At 39.5% G+C, this 26,153-nt stretch overlaps 1 protein-coding gene across 2 annotated transcripts in view; it reads left to right on the top strand.

Moving 5' to 3' along the window:
• PTCH1 (patched 1) overlaps positions 1-25,057 on the top strand; it is a 68,387-nt gene extending 43,330 nt beyond the window's left edge. Inside the window, exons 15-23 of one of the 2 annotated variants that reach the window (XM_026088464.1) lie at positions 3,901-4,043; positions 6,123-6,306; positions 7,900-8,180; positions 9,712-9,849; positions 13,560-13,702; positions 16,715-16,814; positions 18,198-18,452; positions 19,547-20,075; positions 21,799-25,057. In XM_026088464.1, coding sequence (XP_025944249.1) covers positions 3,901-4,043; positions 6,123-6,306; positions 7,900-8,180; positions 9,712-9,849; positions 13,560-13,702; positions 16,715-16,814; positions 18,198-18,452; positions 19,547-20,074 — 1,772 coding nt within the window. In that variant the 3' untranslated portion in view covers position 20,075; positions 21,799-25,057. Of the gene's footprint in view, positions 1-3,900; positions 4,044-6,122; positions 6,307-7,899; positions 8,181-9,711; positions 9,850-13,559; positions 13,703-16,714; positions 16,815-18,197; positions 18,453-19,546; positions 20,076-21,798 lie in introns of those variants that run through there. The other variant, XM_026088465.1, reaches the window with a different exon arrangement.
• The last annotated feature ends 1,096 nt before the right edge of the window (positions 25,058-26,153 follow it).

Here is a 26,153-nt window from a genome sequence, read left to right as displayed (position 1 = left end):
TTCTTATCCCCTGTGATGGATTTCCCCTTCCGTTTCTCCGCTGGCCTGCCTGTTCGCCTTCCTTGTCTTCTGCTGTCCTCCAGCCAGAGGAGCTGCATGCATTGCTAGTGCTCTTGGATGCGCTGAGGGAGGGGATGTGTGGAGTGAACATGTTATACTGAGACGTTAAGGTGACTAGTGGTGATTCGAGTGCTCGTTCCAGTCCTGTGACAGAAGCAGTAATTTTTGCCCATCGATTACCCTCCGGTTCAGAATTAATAATTATGATTAATACTAAGCATTTAGGTCTGTGTCTGTGACACCCTCCCCCTCCCCCGCACAGTGACACAATTAGTACAAAACAGCTGCTTTGTAAAGACACATGACCATCTTTACAGAGTTTTCTACTGAATTTACAACGCTAAAGGAAAAGGATATTGTATCAATAGAAAGAAGTTATGTTTTAAAACATTACAAGGAATTTATGTAATAAGGGGAACTAAACTATTATAGTAAAAATTGTCACATTTGTCATAGTTATGGGATTATGTGAAGGTGCAGACAGTGGAAAACAGAGTAATACCTCTGGCCATTACTAACTGTTACTGATACTGAGGGAGCAGATTGGAGGGAAGGTGAAAATAGATTTTACAAACAAGAGAGAGTTTTAGGCTGAATCCAGGGAAAATCCTGGACAAGCATAGGAATGGTTATGTTGGTGCATTTTTACATGCTGGAGAGAGCAGGATAATCAATGTAGGGGTAACTTTGTTTGAACTTCGTGGCTAATTCCCACTGACTTCACTGGAAATTCAGTACCAGAGATTAATGGCTCAAGATGGCCTTCTGACACCTCCGCATTTGTCCGGCAGAGTACGGGAGGGATTGGAAGGAAGCAGCAGCATGTGAACAAAAGCATTTTTTACCAAGGCAGCATGCTCGGTCCTAGCCACACATTTCCCCTGGTTTACTTGCAATGCAGTGCCTACAGACTAACACACCTCTGTTTTCAGAGATTACCTTGTATTTTGCTTCTCCGTAACAAATCATGTTAATGTGTTTTCCATTATCTGAAAATGCAATAGAAGAGAGTTAACACTAATCATTCATTTAAACTGGAAATGTTAAAGTTATTTTTGTAAGTGACTGAATGTAAATGAGGTAGCTTGAATTCCCCGATGGCTTGTAATTAGGCTTGGTTTTGCAAAGGGTAATCTTATCTCAAGTTTAATGGTGCCAGCTATTCACATGGGTCAGAAGGAATTCCTTCCTCACTCCCATTCCAACATCCCACATAACTTTGGAGGATTTCACTTTCTTCTGAAGCATCAAGCAAAAGTCACTGCTGATATGAAAACAAGTCCCATATATAACATTTTTAAAAATTGCCTTAATTTGTATAACTTTTATGCAGGAAGGAGTGGACAAGTTACTTTTATCTTTCTGCCCAGAAACATTTCATTAATCTCAGTTATTTTTAAAATAGATTAAATGCATTAAAATCATCAGTGTGAACAATTTATAATAAAAATACTGTTCACTTTGAAATCAGCGGCTCTGCTATTAATTTCAAAGTGCTTTTGGAAATTTTTATTACTTAAATGTTGAAATCCTCTAGAATTTAAGCACAACTGATGATCGTTTCTTGGTATTCTTTCCAATCTTTCAGGTTCAGCAAGGTACAAGGTCAGTAATAAAATGACCTGAAGTGTAAAGTGGTTAAGTCAGCTGAGAAATAAAGATAAAAAAGGGAGCTGGATTTGAGGGATGATCAGACTTGTAAGGACTGTAGCACACATTGGGGTAGGGGAAGTGAAAGAGCTGAGTTACTACCCACCATAGTAATGTAAAATGTACATGCCATTTTTTAACATAATTTGCAAACACAAATCAGTACTGTTGCCTGCAAATGCATATATTTGATGTTGTGTGTCTGTTTAGCCCTGAGACAGGAGTTGGATATTAAACTGAAAGTTCTGCCCCTGAATATTGTCTAACATAGCAACTTGTGTGCTCCTCTTACTAAAGAAAGCTGCTTTTATTGTGACTTAGAAGTTAAGCTGTTCTTTGGTGGTCTCTCCTTCTTTCCCACATTCTTCTTCAACAGCCTCCTCTTAACTCCCAAAGTGACTTTTTACATGACTATTACGGATAGCACAAATGCTCTCACACAGCATTTTCAAAGAGGCTGGAAAAGCATAAAACTGTCTTCAGGAAGGAGAGATTTGTATTTTTGCACTTCCTAAGTTGTTTTCCCTGCAGCAAGGGCCCCAACAAACAGCGCTTCCCTAAAGGGGGCTTTGAAATTCCTTCGAGGTTGTGAGAACACCTAGTGTTAAATCGTCCCCTTTCTGGGCAGGTGCTGGTGGGCTGCGCGTGGCAGGTTTGGCAGGCTTATTTCACGGCTTTGTTCCCAACCCGCTGGCTTTCCAAGCGGGTATGATTTTGTTAAGATGACATGGGAGGCAGTTTTCCAGTGGCTGGGGATGGGGGGAGGAAGAGTTTATAAACGGGAATGAGCACTCAGGCCCTGAGGCAGTGTCAGTCAGGCCATGTTTTCTCTTCCAATACTCTTATCTGCTTACAGCTGTAGCTAACCTATCAGATCTGTAATGATGGTTTTCATTACAGCTCCTCAGTGCAGCTGTGAGGTGGGTCGACGATTCCACCACCACCAGCCTTTTCCTTCCTTTCCCTGGACATGTGGTTTGTCATCTGTTCGCACAGAGCCTCCTTGTGCTGGGCTGCGGCTTCCTGTGCTAAATCTGATCCAAATTTGCGCTGTGAGGTATTCCCTCCCCCTTAAAGGGTGGCAAAGAGGAAAATAACAGTTGAGAGTGAATAGGTGTTGGCTGTGATCTTTACACGTGCTGGCAGCAGATCCCACGACTTGTATTAGCTGCACAAGTTGAACAGATGGAACAAATTGACAAAATCGTGTTCACTCACACTGTGCTCGAGAAGCAGCTGAGTTGTTTTTTGAAGCTGGAAGTTGGAGTGCTTTTTTTTTTTCCCCGCTTGTAGTGGAATTTCTGGTTGTATCATAGACGCTGTTGCCTCAGTGCTCTGCAGTAGCCCAAGACAGTAATGAGAGTGGCGTGTGTCCTCTTCTGTAGCTTAATGTGCTTGGCCAGGATTTGGGGCAGGGGGAGGTGTATGGGGAGGGTCTCTCTTCTGCATAATGGACTAAATCTCTCCCTGGTTTTAACTCCACAGTAGGCAATGAAGTTTAATCAGGGCTGAACTCAGCCCCTTCTGTTTTGCACCACCCATGTCAGGACAAGACTTCAGCTTTGGTTTGGGAAGGATATGTACGAAAGAGGTGATAAATGCAAATATGACTGTAGATTTTGAGTATGATCATTCTAGACTTGAGGTTGGGGGGAAACACTTTGTTCTTTTAGACATCTTTAGCTCTTCCTTGCATAAGTCTACAAGCAGAGTGCTATGTGGCTCTCTCACATCCAGCCTTGTCCTGAGACAGGGATGTGGCTATGCCAACTCAGGAAAGGCTCTGAGAAGGACAGGGGACCTGAGAGTCCTAATCTCATCCACGCTGTCTCCTTTGCTGTGAAAGGAAGCTCTTTATTTCAGTGCATTTATCTTTTGCTAGCTCTCCTTTACTGGTCAGCATAACGTGGGAAGAGTCTTAACTCTCCTCCCTTGCACCTTTTTCTTCTCCTGCCTTTCTCTGGGGGGAGTACTGGACATGCAACTGAAAATTTTATCTTCCAGCATGATGACTGTGAGGTGAGGAGACCAAATGGAGGATGCATAGTTTTCTCCCTGCTTCAGCTGTAGATGGTCACAGTTTATATTAGAAAGAATCACTATTATTGTTTCTTCCTACTGAAAATTGTTTTAAAGATCAGTTTCTTAACTGCATGTTTTTTCTTCCTCATGCCTCTCTTAACTCTTCAGGACTTCAGGATGCATTTGACAGCGACTGGGAAACTGGGAAAATCACTTACAACAGTTATAAAAATGGATCTGACGATGCTGTTCTGGCTTACAAACTCTTGGTGCAAACTGGCAACCGAGCAAAGCCCATTGACGTCAGCCAGGTACTGTATCAGGGTCCATACTGGTTTCTACAGGAATGCACAATCCATCAGGAGGTGGGGGAAGATGCAAAGAGCATGTCAGTGTCTTTTTTCGTCTTGATGAATTGAAATGCCTGAGTTGCACCTGACAGCATGGCCTCACGAGGTTCCCTAGAACTATATGTTAGCTGTGGAGTCTGGCCTGTGCTGCAAAGTGTTCAAAATCATCACTGGGGATGCGTGTCTGGTCATTACTGACTGGCATGTGTTAAATGCTGCTCCTGTCCTGTACGCGCTCTATTTCCACTGAAATTGGTGTGAAAGATGCTTCTCTGCATCCACAGGTAGATGGAGCCTGATCCCATGCCAGACATGCAGCCAATGTTAGCCTTGTTGCCCTAAGTGGCATCACTCCTGATTTGAATTAGATTTGCTTATGGGGTTCACCTTAGCTCAGCCTTCTGCTGTGATTTTGAATCTAGCATTTGCAGTTCTTTGGTTAGTTCCTATCAATTTACTCCAAACACACATTTTTAAGAAAGGTGTTTATGAATGACAGTGAATGGAAGGGGGCTGAAGTAATTATATGCTTTGTAATATTCTTATATTGTTGTTACTAAATATGGATATACTGTAGTAAAACGGAGAATGGCAGTTAGTTGAGCTGCCTAAATAAAATGCATCTGAGCTTCTTTCATAAGGTTATCGCATCATATGACTGTATTTGCTGCTTTTTATTATCGTATTGGAAGGTGAAACACAGTTTTTGACTTCTTATGCTAGAATTAGATTTTAAACCTGTAAGAATAATTCTGCAATAACCTAGCTTCTCCTCTCCTAGCATCATCATTGACTCTCTGTGCTTTTAGGCAGAAAATAGTCTCTCTGAGCTTCTCGGTAGATCTGCTTATTGTCTTTCTTATTTTGCTGGCATTAAAGGCGACAGATTTATGGAGTACATTGTTCAAAGTTACTATGGTGTGTAAAACACACTGCTGTATGGCAACATGCAGCATGCTGTCAGGTCTGAATGAAGCTTCAGCTATGAATTAATCAAAGGAAGGGAGGCAAAGCAAAAAAACTTTAGTGAGGTTTTGTTCAGCAATATGTACCAGGTACCTTCTGGAACAAATGTGATTGGGCTACAGCTACTGATACAATTTCCTGTGCCTGGGAGGGGGAAGAGTGTGGTGCAGCCACAGGGGCTGAGCACTGTACTAGGCAATTCCAAAGACAGCTTGAAGACATACAGTTGTTGCATATCCTGTGAATTAATTGAATCCAGATCCTTGGAATCCAGCTTTTTTTTTTTTTTTTTTTTAACTGCTGTCACTGTTGTTTTTCATTTCATTAAAAAGACCTGGAACTGGAGCCAAGCCAGAATTTTAAATAAACAAAACAAAAAAACCCGGTAACACTTTTCATCCACAGAGTCCTCTGTCAGGGCTCTAGCTGTGCAGTATTTGGCTGCAGAACCCTAGAAGTGCACCACTGCTGCTTACCCCACAGATGCGTTTGCCCACGGTGACCCAAGGAACACAGCACACTCGTCTGCTTTCTTGGCGCTGGGCATTTTCTGAATACATAGGTCATAGGAGGCAAGTGTTAGCAAAATTTATACAGATGTTGTTTTATTTTTATAGCTCTCCTCCATTTACTGGGTGGCATTTCCTTCAGTGTTAACAACAGAGGTTAACTGCACACAGACGTGTATAGGGACTCTTGCCAGTTTTTTTTCCCCTTTCTTTAAAAATGTTTTTCCAACTTGGTTGTTTTTCACTCTTGGCTGCAGACAGTCTTTCAGAATTCAGATTTAATTTGTTCAGTCTATTCTGGAACCATCTGCTGATTTAGTTGTTATTATAAATTTTATATAAATATTTATTTATAAATAAACACTTTTCACTGTCACTGTAGTTTAGATTTTTCTTCATTGTCAAACATCAGTTTTCTGATAAGTCATTTCAAGTGGAAGTTCATACTTTTTTCTTTCCTTCCTGTATGTGTGTCACATCTTCAAGCTTTTCGTTGTAAGCTTTGCAGCAAGGACCCTGAAAGCAAGACTCATTCTAAAAGGCTTCTAATCTTTCCATTTTGCAGTTGACTAAACAGCGTCTGGTGGATGCAGATGGAATCATTAACCCGAATGCTTTCTACATCTACCTGACAGCCTGGGTTAGCAATGACCCTGTGGCCTATGCTGCCTCACAAGCCAACATCCGGCCTCACCGCCCGGAATGGGTCCATGACAAAGCAGACTATATGCCAGAAACAAGGCTGAGAAGTAAGTAACATTTCATCCTAATGTCTTACAGTTTATATAAGTGCCCCCACTCCTTCCTCCAAGACCCAGTAACTCTAGTTACAACTAGAGTTACCGCGTTACAACCCAGTAACAACTCTCAGTTGGTTGATGCTGCACAGGGCTCCGAAGCATAAACAGAGCAATATATTGTGTTACTCCGTAGCCTCAGGAGACTGATCCTTTTGTGGAATACGGTGTAATGTGCCACCATTGCAGGCTTTTCTAATGTTGAAAAATGAGTTTTATAACAATTTCTAGCAAAACTCTAAAAGCTTGTACTAGATGTTGCTTTTTTTGTGTGTGACCTGTTGGTTCTGTATGAGAGAGAAACCTACAGATTGCATGAAATTCCTGCCTGTGTCATTCCGAAGTTTCATCAATGAGACTATATCATATTTATCCTCAATTTGTAATACTCAAGGGTTTTTTATCAAGTTAGCTCATACATATAAGCCACCACCTCTGATACAGTGCAAGAGCTGTTCAGATTGGGGAGGAGTCTGTGTAAGTGGGTGTTCTCTATCCATCCCTCCCACTCTGGTTCACCACTTTGCATCCTGAGCAGTAATGCTGGTTCTCGGCTTTGGATTTATTGGGAGGATTTCTAGTTGGACGCTGGTGGGGAAGGGGAGAGGGCATGTGGGGGAGGACTGGTGCTCTTGGAAATGTGATTGGGTAACAAGCTAGTTGTGCTTCAGTGTATCTGAGCCCTAGAGCTTTGTGGCAGTCAGCCAAGTCTTGTCTTAATGAAAATTTATAGTTGAGATTATAATAGGGCAAATCATGTTTAGCAAGTCAACTGAATGACCCTGCAGGGTCTGGAACACACAACGGCAGTAACAAAATGCTTGTTGTGGAAGCTTTTTTCTCTTTTCTATTTCTTTTTTTTTTCTTGTACAGTAGACTTAGCATTATGCTCAAAAAGGAGCATGGAGAGTTTACATTTGTCAGTTTATTAAAGGATAGAAAATTATGTATTTTCTTAGTAAACAATTATGTTTATATTGTTTTTTCCCCCTCTTTTTGCCTGAATAACAGAACATGCATTTGTGAATCTAGCTTTAAAAATATTTAGTGGAAATCTTAACCAACACGCCCAATTCAACACCATTTTTCTCTAGTTTTATATCAATGGACCATGACTGATCTCAGGGAAATGACCTTTGATTTCACCGCAGCTACACCTGCATAAAACCAAAGACCATTTGGATAAAATGTTTAAGAAGGTTTCTCTTTTATATTGCAGATAGGGACTTTCAACCAGGTATTCAGTAAAAAGCATTTACAGCACAGATAAAGATTATATGCATATTGAAAATATCTCTAGTTGTTAAATTACATAAAATTCTTTAGGGACTTGATATAGAACGTGTTCATCCCATTGCACTGCATGATAAAATAGTGTCATGTCCTTTACTGAAAGCTTTTAGCATGTTAGTTATTTCAAAGATGTAAAATTTAAATTCAGTGCCTTTAAGCATTTTGCTATGGAGAACAAAGTGTTTTGTTAATCATACTCTGTGCATCTCCTTCTTCCCAAACACTCATTAAACATTGCTATCTTTTTCCTAGTTCCAGCAGCTGAGCCCATAGAATATGCTCAATTTCCGTTCTACCTCAATGGATTGCATGAAACTTCTGACTTTGTGGAAGCTATCGAGAAAGTGAGAGCTATCTGTGATAACTATACCAGCCTGGGGATTGCCAGCTACCCAAACGGTTACCCATTTCTGTTTTGGGAGCAGTATATTGGACTTCGTCACTGGCTCCTCTTATCCATTAGTGTGGTTTTGGCTTGCACGTTTCTGGTGTGTGCCCTCTTCCTCCTGAACCCCTGGACGGCTGGGATCATTGTAAGTTTATTATAAGGGTCTTTGTTGAAGTCAAATTCCTTTCAGCATAGCTCTTGCTGTAGTCGGGAAGGTTTTGTTTATGTCTGGGCCTCTGGTGAAGTATGTATATTGCATCATTCATTATATATTTATTCAACTTGAGGCGGTAGGGTTCATGCTAAAGGTACAAACCTTAATAACTTTAATCCTTTGGCCACCTTTTTGTAGCTTTAAAGGTTTCTTATAGAGGCACGCAAACTTTTGCCCTTGCTCAGATGCACATTAACATAAGAAATAAAGACACAGAGGAAAATTAGGAGCTTTATTAAATATTACAGTGATTTCTATTTAGTTATGCCCTCCTTCTTTTATCAGAGAATGTTATTTTTCAAGTCAGTTGCTTGTGACTAACGTAAATTTGCCTACTGATTTCTGAATGTGAGGTTTTTGGAAAGATTGAAGTGGTTGCACATTACACACTGTGAAAAGACTGTAACTGGGCAATTGAGGAGAAAGAGCCATAAAATTATAAATTGAAGAGAATACTCCTCCATGCTTTCTCCAAGGCACATAAGCCTCACAGTAAACATTCAAGTTAAATTGAGTGATGATGTTCCTATGTTTAAATTCCATAAACTATCATATGGTTTATAAAATGCCAGAAGTAGAAAAGCGTGAAAGAGTTGCTAGTTTTTGTACTGTACGTTTATACGACAGGTATGTTAAAAGGTAAATGTTTAGTCTGGAATATTTTTCATAGCGCTTAATCAAGCAATTTATGTTATTATTCTTGATTCATTAGCTTATAAAATAATTTATTGTAGTACATACTTTTTTCCCTTGGAAAAGAGGTTTATTTTCAGAGTTCACCATCACTTTTACAAGTATGTATATCTTTTTTCCTGCTTGGCTTTAGAAACTTTAAGTTGATTCCACAGATTTCTTTCCCTCCCTTTTCCTCACTTATTTACAAGGTAGATGAAAGAAAAATAAAACCTTTCCCTTAGATTAAACTGTTTGCTTTGTCCATGTCAATCCCTCCAAGTATCTTTAAAGCTAAAAGGCCCTCTGTAACCTGAGATTCATCAGCTGATTATAGCATTCACTTTCTTCTGTGTTTTAAACCGGCTCTAGAGTCATCCTCACTTAATTTGGAGTACTACAAAAAGAATTCCTATACAGAATTTGAAAGGTAGTTTTTCTAGAAGTTTTGTCAGAGAAATGAGTGAAAAAGAGGAAATTTACATTCCAGTGGATATCTAGGAGAAGGAGGAATAAATTATTTTTTTAGATCACATTGATAAATTGTAACTGACAGAAAACTGATGCTTAATCTGTTAACTGGTTATTGGGAGAATGATTTAAATTGGCTCTTTAGAGGGTCATTGCCATTCAGCACAATGAAATAAGGAAAAATGGCTTGTCTTTGAGGATATGAGAGAGACTGCTTTGAAGGGTATGTTTTTTATAGCCCTGTGTTGTTTCGAAATATCTTTCCTCTTCATTCATCTAGAGTATGAGAAGTCACTAACAGCTGTTTGAAATCATCTAGGTGGTGGTGCTGGCTCTGATGACTGTGGAGCTGTTTGGCATGATGGGTCTAATTGGAATAAAGCTGAGTGCAGTGCCTGTGGTTATCCTGATTGCTTCTGTTGGCATTGGTGTGGAATTCACTGTTCACGTTGCTTTGGTATGTAAAACTAGGAAGCATTTTCAAAGTATTCTAAAGTAAAATGATGACTAATGTTACGATTGCAAATCCTTACTTAGACTCCTAAGTCAGTGACATGATTCTCTGAAGAGGATCGGTGATAAACCTTGCACAAAGTTTTGTGTGCCATTTGGATTGTCTTGGTACAGCACAGTTGCTCTGATGAAATAGTTCCTAACCATTGAGTCAGTCTCTCAGGAGATAGGAAGAGGGAATATATTATAGTATTTTAGTATTTAATGATGATTTTTGAAGGCTGTGATTAAAATCATGTGTAAACATGTGGTATCTAGTTTTGTGAGCCATACTAAAAAGTAGACAAAGCTCAGCTCTTAATGCCCTTTATTTTAGTCCAGACTTTCCCATCATTATCTGCAGCCTCACTATTGTTGTTTCTCACTGCTACGTAGCTGTTTGTGCCCACTTGTATGTAGATCCTATATCCTTTGATAAAGAAGCCTTTGTAGGGAGATTTTTGAAATCACATGTTATTTAATCTCTCTGGACCACTAAAATTTGAATGATTTGGATTCTTCAGGTTAAAATTTTCCACCTTATTTCCAGAATCCGTCAACTATTAGTAATGAGCTCAAATATGTGATCTTTAGGGAAATAGTTTTCCAATGTTATGAAGAGAAGCGGGGGGGTGGGGGTGGGGGTGGGGAATGTTTGAATGTTCTGTGTAAATGTTTTCAACATTGTCAGACTTAGGTGTCCAAATCTAGCGTGCACCAAATCACACAGCTTTGTCAACTTCATGTACAGAAGTGTGGAGCAATGACACTTCTCTTGCAAGGTGGTGCTCAAGATATGCAAAACTCATCCCACTTTATTTGATGACAAATAATGGAGTAAAGGGCTGTTTTTCTGTGTTCACATTTGACAATGGTAGTGCTCACATTGCATATCCTAAGGATAAGCTTAGACAAAGGCCCGTTTTCTATTTTCTCAAAATGCCAATTAAGCAATTTTGACAGTAAATTGGAGTTCTTAAATCTTTTCTTAGAAACTGGGGAATTTAAGAAATTAAATGTTTATATACTATGAATGAAAAGCTACCCATATTTTAAACATTTTGTCTGTTTTTAGCAGTGGTAGGTCTCAAAACTTGCTTGACATTACATACAGGGAAGGCTGTCCACACATTCAGCATAAATCACTTTCCTATAAGACTATTCTAACCCATTTTTCAGAAGAACATTATTTCAATGATATCATTTTCTTCATGGATTTGAATTTTACTGTAATGCAGGAAAGGATGAGTCCAGTCAATATATCATCCTCATCTCAGGAAAGGGATGCTTGCAGCTTACTATAATCTCTAGTATGTTTGTACCATAGCAGTTCAAAAAGAAGTGAAAGGAGGGAGCTGGAAAATGGTGGTGAGAGATGGAGAGAAATTGGATGAGGATTTAATGGGCTTTTTAGACTCAACAGGAAGACCTTGTAGACTGCTGAGAGGATCTGGTGACAATGAAAAGGAGATGAGAACTAAAGGGGATTTTAGCACACTGGAGATTGCCAAATATTGGGAACATGTTGCACATGAGGTACGCAGTTGGGGCCCATCAAGTGGCAACATACAAAGAGTAATTTAAAGACAAATATTAGGGAAGGTAGGGTAGGATTAAAGAAGATCAGCTGGGTGGCTCAAGCGGTGACCCTTTTCCTCCCTATTGCTATGCGTAGTTAGATTTTTGGAGGTAAACCTGTTTGCTAAGGCTTGCAATAGCTTGGTCTAGTGTCAGAGATCAGTTAAGATTTAAAACAGAAAATTGGAATAAAGAAATAAAAAACACTTCCATTCGAAATGGGAAGAAACTAATCTAATTTACAGATCTTTTTTTTTTTTTTTACATGTATAAAAAAACCCTATGGCTTAAGTTCAATGGCCAAGCAAATTTAAAATCAGATTTTTTTTCATGTTGACATGGAGTCAAAATCTTTCAAAAGTAGGCTTTAAAATGGGGAAAAGAATGCCTAGTAGACCTCAGATGATAGGAGCATCACCAACCAATATGTTCTTGTAACTTACTGAATATAAGTAATCAAACCAGTGTTGCAGAAGGAAAATATGCAGTGCTGACACTGTTAATACAGAACTGAATTGGACTTGTTTAAGATAAATTCACAATCCTCTCGTGGCTCAGTTCTCTGCTGCCACTTATAAGTTGTGACCTCATTTTTTTTAATTCCTGCAAATGAATTTTTGAATTAACAGTGGGCTCATTGTATTATGCATCCTTCAAACACGTATACTTATGCAGTTTTTATAACTTGCTAATGTGTTTGTGGATCAGATTCCCACAGATCCCATTCACATGAGTTGTCTCATTGACATCTGCTTTTACTCTGAAGGGGATTCTTTATTCATTTGTGAATAAAGGATGTAAAATGTGTCCTGGATACATTAATTTTCCATGGACCACTGTTAATATACTACTAAAGATTAATAATGCATGTTTTGGCTTCCTGTGGAAATGAGGTTTGGGAATCTCACTCTACTTGTGTATGTTCCCAGTTTTGGTCTGCTCATCCCACCAAATAACTTTTTAATGCATTGGCTGATTTCAGCCAAAATTTGTCAAATAAGTGAAAATAAGCTGCCAGAGAAGAGTGACTTAAATTCCAGGACCAAGAGTAAGGTAGCTGCATGAGCTCACTTTTTAATAGGTGCTAGAGAATTCACCTAAGAGAAAGCCATTATAAATCACAGAAAGAACATCAGCCAAGTTCTTGTCTTTTTAGCCTGTAAGCTGGACAATGAGAAGACATTCATAAGAATCAGCGCTTTGAGTGTTGGTATAGCTTGTTCACTAAGGAGTAATGGGGAGGGACAGACATTTTGCAAGTTGTGTCATTGCTCAGGCAGTGCTATGTTAAGCACTATTCCTAAGGCAATTTTATGCATAGGGCTGCCAGCTTTTATGTAGTAAAAGTTGCGAAAACATGCATCTTGAGTGAAATAGAAACATTAAAAAAAAAAAAGCAGCACACAATCTGGTAGTGTTACTTTATACTGGTCCTGTTAATTCACTGACAACCTTCCTCAGTTGGGTGCTTACTAGGTACAATACCTGATAGTCTGGATCATCAAGCCTGTGAGCAGAAATGCACAGTATTATTGGAGACTTGTGTATAAAGTAACAGAAAGACCTGATGCACAAATAAACATTGCTGTGGATGTGGCTGTGTGTATGAGCAAGGGCTGCAAGTCTTTGGTCTGTTCCAAGTGCATAGGAAAACCGGAATCAATATTGGCTATTTTTGCAGCAAACTTTGGCAGTGATGGAAGCTATGTCCCCATGAGAGTAGCAAGAGTAGCCCCATAATTTTTACACCCAAAGTGCTTTCATTTTGAGTGTAAATGAAGTTAATCCTTTGCGGGTAGAAAGAAGCAATCCTGGAAACAAATGAAAAGCCTCCTGATGCAAGCAGGCATCATTTCCAAAGTTACTACTATGGCTCTGACTCTAATCAATGATTACTCTGGTTGTGCAACTTCAGCAGCAGCCATGTCATATGACTGTGTCATCAGACCTTTTCTTGAAGTCTAGCCAGCTTTAAGGATACTTTAATTAACTGTAAATTGGAATAATTAATTGGTGAAAAACTGTTTATACTATGAGAGAGTTTGTTTGAAAGGCTGTGTGTATCTGTCTAATGAAATGGATTTCATTGTTTTACAGGCATTTTTAACAGCCATAGGAGACAAGAACCATAGGGCTGTCCTTGCACTGGAACATATGTTTGCACCAGTGTTGGATGGAGCCGTGTCCACTCTGCTTGGAGTACTAATGCTTGCAGGATCAGAGTTTGATTTTATTGTCAGGTAAAGCATTTGTGTGCCTTGACTTTCTTTTTAAAATAAAAATAAGTATGCTTTTAATATTTAGTCATTTCAGTCTATCTGTCATTTTATTACTATGCATGGTGTGTCAAGCATGCTTACATCATGGTCCTGCTTTCCCTCTGTTTTGTTAACTCCTTGTTACATGCTAGACTTAGCAGTGTTTCCATTGCTGGCATTAAAATCTGTTCCAGGAAAATCTGACTCCCAGCATGGAAGGAAACAAAAGTAGCCCTCTTTAGTGAAGTTTGCTAATTCTGGAATTAAGTCAGTTTGAAGCAGCTGGCATTGTCCAGTATTGGCGGGATTGACCTTTAACCTTAAGGTCTTTCTTACTTATTTGCACAGCATTTTGCATGGAAAGACCACATGGAGCTGCAAACATGCTGCAACTGACACTCTTTAGGCCGCCTTCTGCTATCTACATGAGGCTTTTTTAATGAACGATTTATAAATGGGGGAGGAAAAAAGCCCTTTTGGGGAGCTAGGGAGCCATAAGTTTGAACACAGAACTCAGTATTAAAATTTTGTAAAGCAAAGCCTGAAGCCCCTTCTGTTCAGAACTACAGGCAGACTGTTTCTTGTGGATTTAATTAAGAATGTGAATTCGTCAAGTGTGAGAGGAGAGCAAGTTTTTCTTTTGAGAGGAATTTGAGAAGTTCAATGAAACAGATCCTATTCTGTTCCAAACAACCTGTGGAGCTCTGCAAAATGGCTAATCTCAGAAGTAACACAGGTTCTTTGTGGCAAACGCAATCCGAAAACAAAAAAAAAATCAAAGCTCTGAAAGAGAATGGGGGTAAAACTGGGCCAAAAAAAATGCTCTGAGAAATGACTTAACTACTTAGGTAGACGTAAACTGGATAGATGACCAGACTTAGCTAACATCCATTTGACAACAACAGCAAAATGTCAGAGGCAGGAACTGAGAGAGTGGCTGCTAAATCTCATCAGGATTTTTTGTTTATTTATGTAAGAGATTTGCAGAAGGCAGGGAGTAGGAGGTTTGCAGGTACATTAAATACATTACTAAATACATACTAAATACATTAAATGAAGATTATTACTATACTTTACAATATCTTTGCATGCCCTGAAAAAGAACTTATATTTCTTTTTCAGGTCAGTATATTTTATTTTATTGGTGGTGAAGAAGTAAGCTGGAATTATTCTTTAGGACCTGATCTTGTAAGGGATGGAACACTTTGATATATAGGTTACTGATAGATTAGCTATAGATTTAACACAAATTTACAGAGATATATTTGCTGTGGTACTTTCCTATTTAACGGGTGAGATTTTGGCAAGGACATTTTTGTGTCATAGCAAATGGAAGTCTTTAGCAGCCCTTCACTCCAAATTTGGATTGGATGTTCTCTTAGTATATAAAATGAGCCTTTCAACTTTTCAACTTCTGTTATTTTACTTTCTTTGCCCATTAGGTTCTCATTTTCTAGCACAATCTGACTTTAGTTTGCCTTGTTTAAAAAATAAAATAAAATAAACTTTCAGAGCTCAAGTATTGCTATAGTGGGTGAAGAAGACCCCAAACTTCCGGAAAGGGAAGTCCCCTTAGTCCAACAACGTGGAAGATTAGGTAAATTAACAGACATTGTATACACCAAGTGGTCAGAGCTATAATCCTCCTGTTTATCCTAGTGTTAGATGGATGAGATGCAAATGTTTTTAATGCCTGTTGTTGATCTCTGTCCCAGTATAAAGTTCTGGTGGTTTATGTTACTGAAGTAGATTGGTTCTCTGATTTTTGCTAATGCAGATCAGAAATCCCAAAATGTTTACACTAGCAGGATATTTGTAGTTTTACAGGAGGCTGACATATTTGATCAGATAGGGAACCACAGAGGCAGTAAAGTTTGCTGCCAGCTAGACAATGTAATCAGCAGAGCCATTAGCAGCAAACTTGCCCTCAGGTCTTCTCCTGCCCCTTCTCCACCAGGAACTTACCCAAGACCGACTCCTCAAAATCATTAGTTACAATGCAGCCTTAAGTTTAGTCTGAGCTCCAGCTGTGCCGAATACCAACTAGCAAGGCTTTCCTTTTACTGACAGGTTTACCTTGGTATTCATGAAGGATCCCAGACCTTAGCCCTCGATGGTGGGAAAGGACAACCACTTGTGCACTTTCCTCTTCTTCCATAGTGCTTCAGCCTTTATGTTTGAATTGGCTGACGCAAAACAAGAGTATTCAGAGATGCTAAATTGTTCAACAAAAGATTAGTCTGCAGTGCAGCTCTGCCATTGTGGAGTGCTCTTACTCAGTACAATGCTGAAGCTCGCTATAGAATGGGCAGCATTTTCTTTGCGGAGAGCTGGTTCCTGTGTTGTAAAAAGATTGCAGTTGGAGCTATTTGGTAAAGCTGGAACTCACAGAATTCTAGGCGGAAAGTTGTGATTAATGAACAGCGAAGGAAAGCCTTACCTGATACACTAGAGATTTAATTAGAGATTCCGCTGTAAGATGCAGAAGCATTTCACAGTGGATTAGCTGCTGGGAGAAGTGGGCTTCTTTCCTTCTAGGCTAAATTGTTTAAATTCTACACCCTTCACTTCATTTGTTTGCTTCTGCTGGATTTTCACTAATGGGGGCCCCTTTTCATTGTATTTGTGCTTTCAATCCATTCAGCCATTCACTGCACATTCCATATTTTTGTGTTTGTGTAACACATTCATAAATAACATTACATGCTGCCAGATTCTGGAAAATTAACAAACGTAATTTTTTTTCTTTCCTTTATCAACTAACACTTTGGGTTGTGGAATGTAGCTTCTCTAATCCAAAAGGTAAAAAAACCTATATCTATATATAGAAAGTGATATAATTATTTAGTACAATTTTAGTAATATTTGAGATTGAATTTAGTATATGTGTTATTTTAATACTAATACATTTAGCAGAAGTAGGTAATCCCTTATTTCTAAAAATATTTGTGGCTCTTCTTCTCCTTTCTTCCCCACCCTTATACCCTACTTCAGGTATTTCTTTGCTGTTTTGGCAATCTTAACCATTTTGGGAGTTCTCAACGGATTGGTGCTGCTTCCTGTTCTTCTTTCACTCTTTGGACCATACCCTGAGGTCAGTAAAACTAATGGCAAACAGAAGAAATAATAATATTCTCTCCCCCCAGCCCTTTTTCTATAAACTTTGTTTTTAATTCTCTCTGATTTTTTTTTTATTTTAAGTTTCTTGCTCTGTTTTTATTTTAAATCTTTTTTAAATGTGATTTTTTTTATGTATTCGATATTCTTTTATTAATAAAAGTATGTTTTTAGTAAATATTGTTTTAAAGGCTGCAATTGGCAAGCTAGATACAAATGTAGGATTAGGTAAGCTTTTAAAAGAAGAATATGATATGCAAACTAATCTGTAAAACCAGTCTTTTCCCCAGCGTTTTGCAAAAGACAGTTCCTTTTGTACACACACCTTCTCCTCTCCTACCCCACTGCCTCTGTTGCTTTCCTGAAAATATTTAACTCGGCAGACCACCAGGGAGGCCTGTGTGGACCAACATACACCAGCGGTGGTCCACAGACCACACCTGGATAAGCAGGGCCACGGGACTGGCCGGAGTCCCCGGTCCCGGCACCCCTCCCTGTGACACCCTCTTGGCTCAAGCAGGGATCTTGGTGGGTGGAAGGCTCCACCTGGATGTTGAGGACGTGGCAGTATAAAGCCTAAGTCTGGCAAAAAAGGGTTCACAGCTATCAAATTTGTGTTTGATTGTTCATTATCTGCCCTGTGGTTAATATGATTATTGTTATGTAGGGATATCTTTATTCTGCTTTATTAGAAGGCAGTAATGCAGTAATGGTATGCTGCATGTGTCTATATGTGTGTGTATATAAAAATAAAACACAGGGTATGTTTACAGTGCTATTAATATTTGAGATGTAGTATTTTGGTTTTTTAGCATTAGTAAAACAGTTTTGACAACAGTGCATAATCTCTTACATTTCTAACAGTGTAGATGGCTGTTGCCTATTTAAACAATGTATATGTGCCTATTTTATTATTATGTATGTTGCAGTTATGTGCATATCCATCTCTCTTTGCAAATAGACGCTGAATCAAATTATACGTGCCCATTTGAAATGATTTATGGAATCACTCTTAACGTATGCTGAAGGGGGAGGCAAACCCAGGAATTATCTGTATATTTTTAAGCACAAGTGCATGTGTGCACAAACATGCATGCACTTGCTGAGACAGTGATACATAGAGGGATATGTATAATCCTATTTACATACACCTCCACAGATGGAGATCATGTCTCTTTTTCTTTCACACATTTTTCAGTGTAATACAAATCTTGATCAGAAAATGAGTGCTAAAGTTCTCATGGCTCAGAAAAGTGTATTTGGCAGAAAAATACTTGTATCAAGCACTAATAATTATAAGGGTAATACTTACTGAATGCTGTTGAATGCTAATACTTGTAATTGTAATTGCTGTTATCAGGTTTCTCCAGCCAATGCACGAAACAGATTACCCACGCCATCTCCTGAGCCACCTCCCAGCATCATAAGGTTTGCACTGCCACCTGGGCATACAAACAACGGGTCAGATTCCTCTGATTCAGAGTACAGCTCTCAAACCACAGTGTCAGGCATCAGTGAAGAGCTCCATCAGTATGAGGCCACTCAAGGCCCTGGGGCACCAGTCCATCAAGTAATAGTGGAAGCCACTGAGAATCCTGTCTTTGCGAGATCCACTGTAAGTAGCTCACATATTGACTGAAGAGAGGGCAGGAAGAGCAGGAATTCTATTTAAATCTATTTCTGTGGAAAAGCTGTAATATTTCTTTTATGTTTCTGGCTGATTATGCTTTGTTACTCTGTAATGCAAATAGCTAGAATTTAGAGTACTCGTAGATGGGACGCGAAGACTTTCATCACCCTCTCCTTTACAATCAAGCTGGGTATAAAATAATGGTACCAAACAGAGGTCTTTGGCTGTTTATCATWTTGGCACCAGCCACAAGAGAGAGCTCTCCATCTGCTTGACGACTGTCCTGGGCCACCCGGCAGAAAGAGACGGGGAGAGGTTAAAAGTTCCAGCGTCTTCCACACAACGCCTGTGGGTCACCGCTTCCCGGTACCTCTTCTCTGGCAGCACACTGTTGGGGAGAAAGATTGATAGAGCCCATAAAAAAGTAGTTTCAGGGTTGTACCAAATTTTGGGCATGTTGCATCTTGCTACTGGGTTGGCGTAACTGTGATTTCAAAGGAAAGTGAAAAAGCTCTGTCTCCTACCCCCCAYGATGCTGCATGCTGAGCTGCAATGTGGATCTGTTTTTGTTCAGCAGAGGCCTAAAAATAGGTACAAGCACAGCCACATTTGAAGTTGGTCACGGTTTATTGACTGATGTGGCCGCTGCGCTTCACGCTTTTTACAGAAATCCAGAAAACAGATTCCTATAGTCTATACAAACTACCCACTAACATCCTGTGTATGTACCCTGTGTGGAGTAGACCCTTTTCCAAATGCCTGCATTTCTGCTTGTTGAATCAGTTAAGATCAGCTGCTTGCTATTCATTTGTTTAAAGATGGAGCAGTATGTAGGAAGCATATATAGTATTTTCAGCTATAGTCCTGTGTTTATCTGAAGTTATGCTTTCTAGCTTATAACAACTTCAGACAGAAACCATCTGGAAAAATGAGCAGGTTTAAGACTCCAGAGTACTACCTTTATAGATTCAGAACCAGGACAGTACCATTACAAATGTTATTCCTGGCATAAAATATGAAAAAGCATAATATTGTTTGCCATGCTTTGTCAGAAGCATAACTGTGCATCTCCCTTTCAGGTGGTTCAGCCAGAGACAAGGCACCAGTCAAGTCCCAGATTACAACCGAATCCAGAGGCTGGCACCCAGCAGGCCTGGCATCAGGGCAGGCAACCCAAATGGGAAGCGAGGGAAGGGCTGCGACCACCTCCTTACCGCCCTCGCCGGGACGCTTTTGAAATTTCTACTGAAGGGCATTCAGGACGTAGCAATAGGGGTCGCTTAGGCCACAGGGCTCATTCTCACAACGTGAGAAGCCCCGTGTTTGGTGCCGTGGGTGCCTCGGGACCGGCATACTGCCAGCCTGTCACTACTGTGACTGCTTCAGCTTCAGTGACTGTTGCTGTCCACCCTACCGTGCACAGCCACAGCTCTTGGGGAGGGAGCTTTCCGTCCTACGAGGGGTACCATGAAGCTGACCGCAGGCCGTTTGAGGACCCCCATGTGCCTTTTAATGTGCGGTGTGAAAGAAGAAATTCTAAAGTAGAAATTATAGAACTACAAGATGTTGAATGTGAAGAAAGGATACCTGGCAACAGCTCAGAGTAAGGTAGGTCTGTCTCCTGTAGTCAGTAGCTTTGCCCGTCTCAGGCAATGGTGTGATCAAAAGAAAGAGGAAAAATGAGAATTTTCTGAAGTGCCTTTCCTTCAGGTAGGCTTCCTTCTCGGTCCCTGATCATCGAATCTGCTGACATTTTTGCACTAGAAATTAGGTTGCATAAGATAGTATTTGACAATATCTTCTTATTGTACTGCTGTACAAACATGAACTACTTCCAAAAGCCTTGCAAAATGGGTATGTTCATATTTTGATCCCAGTCTACTGGATGAGGAAAATGAAGCAAAGACACTGCGTAGCCTGTTTGAAGCTGCGCAATTGTATTTTCTGTTGGCAGATCCTGTGCTCTCACTGAAGCAGGCTGCCTTCTAAAACKTCACATATAATGATGTTGCCTAGGAGAGGGTAAAATTGCCAGCTACTTCAAGAATTATCCTCTTTTGAATAAAAATCAATGAAAGAACTTGAAGTCCTTAGAGAAGAGTGAATGCCTCTGGGAGACAGGCTGAGTGATAGAGGCAGGTAGGCCCCATCATGCCTCGCATGGGTCTGCGCTGTGGGGTGTCTCCCACACTTAGGGGTGCGGCACTGCCCAGGCAACCTGCCCCAGGAGCTCCCAGAGTGGAGGGATCCCTGGGCCAAGTCCTCTGTTTTGTTGGGAGCAGCATCTGCAGTGGCCACCATGGATTTGTCTGCGTCAGAGCTGGTCTAGCAGGACACCTGATACATTCCTGTGAAATAATATTCTGCTGATTCACCCAAGAATTTGTATGACTTGAAACTTAAATCATGATCTCTCTTTGGGCTAGCAACAGAAGGCTGCAGGTAGTAGCGCTGTTCAGAACAGGCAGGTTACTTTAGAATATGTTTGGGGAGGAATAAAGCTCTTTATTTTCTTCAAAATTTTCCATTAATTTTATGGGGATTGCTTTGAAGGGGAGCAGCAAACCAAGTTTTTACCCTAAAGCTTTTGGGGGCTTGTAGTTGGAAAGCAGCTTCTCACCATTTTAACTTATTTTTTTCATTTTGGGGAGAAGAAAAAACTATGTTAAAAATAGTGTTAAATCCTTACTTGAGCTCTTGGTCCCTGTTTTCTTTCTTTACTTTTCTTTACTTTTCAATGACAACACTATTTTGACTAAAGCAAGTCATTTTATTTTGGTTGTAGAAATACTTTTTATTATATGTGTGTACACATACATGTGCACATGCACAAAATTCTGATGGAAGTTTTTTAATAACTTCTGATAAAAATCACCTTCTGATTTATAAAGCTTCTCTGCAAATATCCCACAGTGCAAATAGATGTGAATGCATTTATCCTTACGGTCTAGGAATATGGTAAGTAGTAATATCCTCAGAATAAGGAAATATTCAGGCTCGGAATTTCCAAGCTGAATAGCAGGCTACTAGGAGAATCTTAACTGTGCCCAGTATCAGATGCAGCTTCTTTCTCCTTGAAGAGTCCACGGTTTTCATTGAATTTGTGGCAAGTATCTAAAGCTGGGCATTCAGAAATCAAGGCATCTACGCTTTTTTAATTGGCATCAGTATTTCTTTACTAACAAGTCAATGACTGAGATGAAAAAAAAGGCCACATTTCCTACCTGCTAACTGTAACCACAAGAATCATGAAAAGAGTTTTGGATTAGCTTGATTTGTTTTTCTTGAACTTCAGTAAATGTTTGTGGTTTTTTTCTTTTTATTTGTAAAGGGCAATAACTGAAGCAAAGAAGAGGCCAAAGATGGAAAACTGTATTTCCAGAACTGCTTGAAGAAAACTGCTTGAAGTTGTGGAAAAGGACATGCTGCATCAGGACAACAGCTCACTGTTACTGTAACCTATTGTATTATTTTGTTAAATACTTCTATAAATATTTAAAAGATGTACACATATGTAATATACAAAAGAACAATGTAAAGTAGTATAATCTGGAGTCATTTGCCTCCAGTTAGAGTGGGGACAATATTGTTTGTGCTCTGTACTTATTGTACGTTGATCTCTGTGCCACAACTAAGCTTAATCTAGTTCTAAATTTCAGCATAAATTGCTGCTGCTTAAATATTGTATAATTTACTTGTATAATTCTATGCAAATATTGCTTATGTAATAGGATTTTTGTTTTTGTAAAGGTACATGTCTGTTTAAAATATTTTAAATTTGCGTATCACAACCCTGTGGTAGTATGAAATGTTACTGTTAACTTTCAAACACGCTATGCGTGATAATTTTTTTAAAATAAGCAGATATGAAGAAAAGCACGTTAATCTTGGAGACTTAAATAGGTTTAGGTATGTGCAGGTTTTGTTTTGCTGTGTGTATCCATGTGTGCATCTGGAAGTGTGCATGCTTGTGTGTGTATGTTCCCGGTGTACTGTAGTTTATCTCTTTTACTGTATGGTAGCCCTTAGTGGGCTTAGAAGCTCCCTGATGCTGGTGCGAGTCTGGCTTTTCCTGTTAGTAGGCACTACTGAAAACTGCACTGGTGTCTACCAGCACATACCATAGACTGCTATCATCAGAGGGCCAAGACAAAATAGAGAGGACAGGGAGTCAGGGTTTGGGGTTGTGGTTCAGTTTCCCGCTCTGTTAATGACTTGGTATACATTGACTTTGGTCAAGTCACTTAACTGCCCTGTGCCTCAATTTCTCAATCTGTAAAATGGGTATAATTATACTTACCTACCTCCCAGGAGAGTTGTGAGGCTTAATTATTGTTTGTGAAGTGCTTTGATGTTTTTCGTAAAAGGTGCCAGGTAAGTGCAAACACTATAACCATCCTTTTTTCACTTCAAAAGGTGCTGGATATTGAGAGGTGCTGGTGGTTATAGAAACTCAGTAAGCATATGCCTTATTTTGATGCTGATACTGTTAACTATGAGTGGCATTATAAGCTGAATAATCTAATTGTTTGATGGTGAGCCACAGCTCAGCCGTGTCCTTATAGCGTTCAAAGCAGTATCCTCTGTCACCTTATTTTCATGGCAGGAAGGAAGTTAATAGTAAGTGATAAAAATCAAAGGGAAGGATGAAAAAAAAATATAAAAATCTTCTGTTTTCACTTATTAAATATAAATGACTTTCTGTTGGGTCCAGGACTGTAATGAATGACACATAAGGCCTGGGGTGTTTTTTTTCCCTCTGTTTGTTTGTTTTTTCCCATGCTGCATTGGCACTTTTAATTAAAACAGCTAAACTGGGATCCCTTTGTGAAACTAATTTAGCTTTTTTATTATTATTATTTTTAAACTAAAGATGGATTGCTGCAGGTGAAGGGCCTGAAAAAATACAATCTCTATGTTCCTGTTGGAACCAAATCCTAAGAGTGGAGAACCTTAATTTAAAATACTTCTAACAGAGGTTCTCATTATCTCTCTCTCCCTCCATCTTTTTTCTGCCCTTCTGCAAGCTGTTTTTCAGAGCATGTGGATGTTCAAGTACATATTCAGAGCCAAACAAAAACAACTACTACTCAGTTTCTAAGCACAGCGCTAGTGGGGTTTTTCTTTAAAAACAACACCTGAACAGCAGCAGCCAGTTCTTTGATGGTAAAGCATATTTCTCCAGTGGCTGCAGGGAGTCTCTCTTTGCCCACACACCTTCCCAGCACAGTGAATGAGGATAACTAGAATGCACAAATTCTCGTGCCTTTTCTTTGCTCACTTGAAAACACTTTGACACGAGGCACTTGTTTACAGATCTCCAATGTGAACACTCGCAGGGCAGGTAAGAGCCTGATGTTGTTCCCGTAATACATAAGCTACTGTTTTGATGCACACTGAGGGTTAATGTCGCGACTGCCTGTTGGTCCAGTTCACTGTCTTAACATGACAACTCTTAATGACAAAAAGATGAGGGGCCCCAATTTAGCACGAGCAGCGTGGTGACCTCAGATCAGAAAAGCTCTGCAATAAAACTGTATGATCCTAATTGGAAGCTACCTTCAGCTGCCAAGTGTGAGCGCTCCCGTGTCAGGGGTTGGCAGGGCTCCCACCGACACCCCTGGCACCACACTCACTCCCTCCTCTTCCTCCGAGGCAGCGACCAATGGGGCAGGCGAGCAAGAGCCGCGAGGCCTCCTAGCCGCCTCGGCCCCCTCCCTCGCTCCATGTCTGTGTGTGCGTCTGAGCTGCCTGCTGCTTCGTTCACCACGTAGACTTTCTTCTCCAGTAGTCACATTGGCAAAGGGAGAACCCAGTGGCTGGCAACATTTCCTTTGGGTTGTTTTCTTTCTTTTCTTTTTTTTTTTCACTTTTTTTTTTTTTTTAATCATGGGTGATATTTATATTTTTGTATCATAAGAATGTTTTCATACAGTATTTGTCATGCCAGTTTATAACAAAATGCAGGGATTTTATTTCTATTGGAAACACTATTACATCTATGTTTTTACTTTTTAATGGATTTTTATTTGTATAGAGTGCTTACTAATGTTAAATAGGAAAGAGTATATAACATTTACATTGAGGATTCATCGTAGCTTTTAGCGTAAGGAGTTTAAAGGAAAAAAATATTCAAACTGGGTCTCATTGCCTGCCTATTTTGGTAGGAGTGGGTTTGTGTCATTTCAGTTACAAAGATAAAATTATGCCATATAATTTATTTATATGAAAATTTATTTTTGTAGTGTACATAGTAGTCATCAAGTCTTTTGACAGAAATATATTTTTAAAGAGTTTATATGTAATGATGATACCATTATGTTTTGGAACACTGCTGAGATGTGATTACGGTGCACACTTTTCCTTGTAAACCCCCTGGCAGAAAAGAAAGTGTTTAACAGTGTTAAGAGAGAAAGAGAGTGTGAATATTCATATAATTCTGAACTGTGTTTTAGTTACCATTTGTGATCTAGTGTGGTTCTCATTTTAAACCTTGAATGGAAATTGTACAAACTCTCTAAATATTAATGTTCAAACACTGATAGAAATTCTAACATGAATAAAAAATATTATAACTTATTGGTTACAGATTTGGTTGTTTCTAGAATACTTTCTTATGTAGTGGTCAACTATGCATGTACAATTATACAATTATGTTGATTGCTATGGAGAGAGTCACAATTGTACTTCAAAGCCCACACTGTATTATCAGCAAGTCTGCTATGTGCTGCTGTCAAATAGTTATTGTATCACCTGCCAGTTTGCACATTCATACCCAGAGCTGAGCCTAAATCCAACTTGAAACATCAGTCTTGCTTCTGAACTGCCGATTTATGCAGTTCAGCAAACTCTGCCCCCAAAATTCAGATTTGGCCTATTTTGGAGAAGGAACAAATTCTAAAATTATACCTAAATTGTAACATGTAGGTGCTTGTCTGTTTACTCTATTGCCTTTTTTACATCTATGGGGGATAGATATGGGACTGGATTACACACTTCTTCTTTCTGAACAAAGTGTTTTATGTAAACGATTAGCACTTGGGTATGGCAGTTTATCATACAGGTTACTTCTGCTTAGAGAGGAGTGAAATTGTTTGGCTTTTTTTCTCTCTATGGTTGTTTCTTAAAACAGATTGGAGAAATAGGCAATTTTTCACACTTTGTGGAACAACAACAAAAATATCAGAGTTCTGAAAACTGTAGAGCTCCCTAAGATGGGAGGGTTTTGGCAACACCTCTGTTGAGAAGTGTATTAGCACCTGCAAGCCGGTGTGCTGGGCCCCAGCCGAGCTCTCTTTGGGAAGGAAGGACTATTGTGGTGGCTACCAGAGTGAATATTGTGAGTAGCAACATCTCTATCAGCATTCACATGTGTCATAAAGTCTTGTGTGGCTTGCAGTGTGCAAAGAGGGTGCTGAGCACACACCAAAATACCACAGAGCCAGCAGTCCTTAGCTTTATCCCATATGCCATATCTGAGTCCTCTAAACTCATAACCAAAAGCCTGAACATGTTTTGTGATAATTCAGCTTCTACTTTTCACGGGCAGTTGAAATATGAATATCACATTGTATTTTATACTCTCTGGAAGTTTAACCATAAAATAGATAAATACAGTTAAAGGACTTGAACTACAAAACTCTTGCATATATTTTTTGCTACTTGCATATTTTTTTTCAAATCCAT

The sequence above is a fragment of the Apteryx rowi genome, unplaced genomic scaffold (assembly GCF_003343035.1).
Source record: "Apteryx rowi isolate R43461 unplaced genomic scaffold, aptRow1 scaffold_77, whole genome shotgun sequence".
In the NCBI taxonomy this organism is placed as follows: Eukaryota; Metazoa; Chordata; class Aves; order Apterygiformes; family Apterygidae; genus Apteryx; species Apteryx rowi.
Note: the sequence above shows the minus strand (reverse complement) of the source record. Positions and strands in the feature narration are given on the sequence as shown.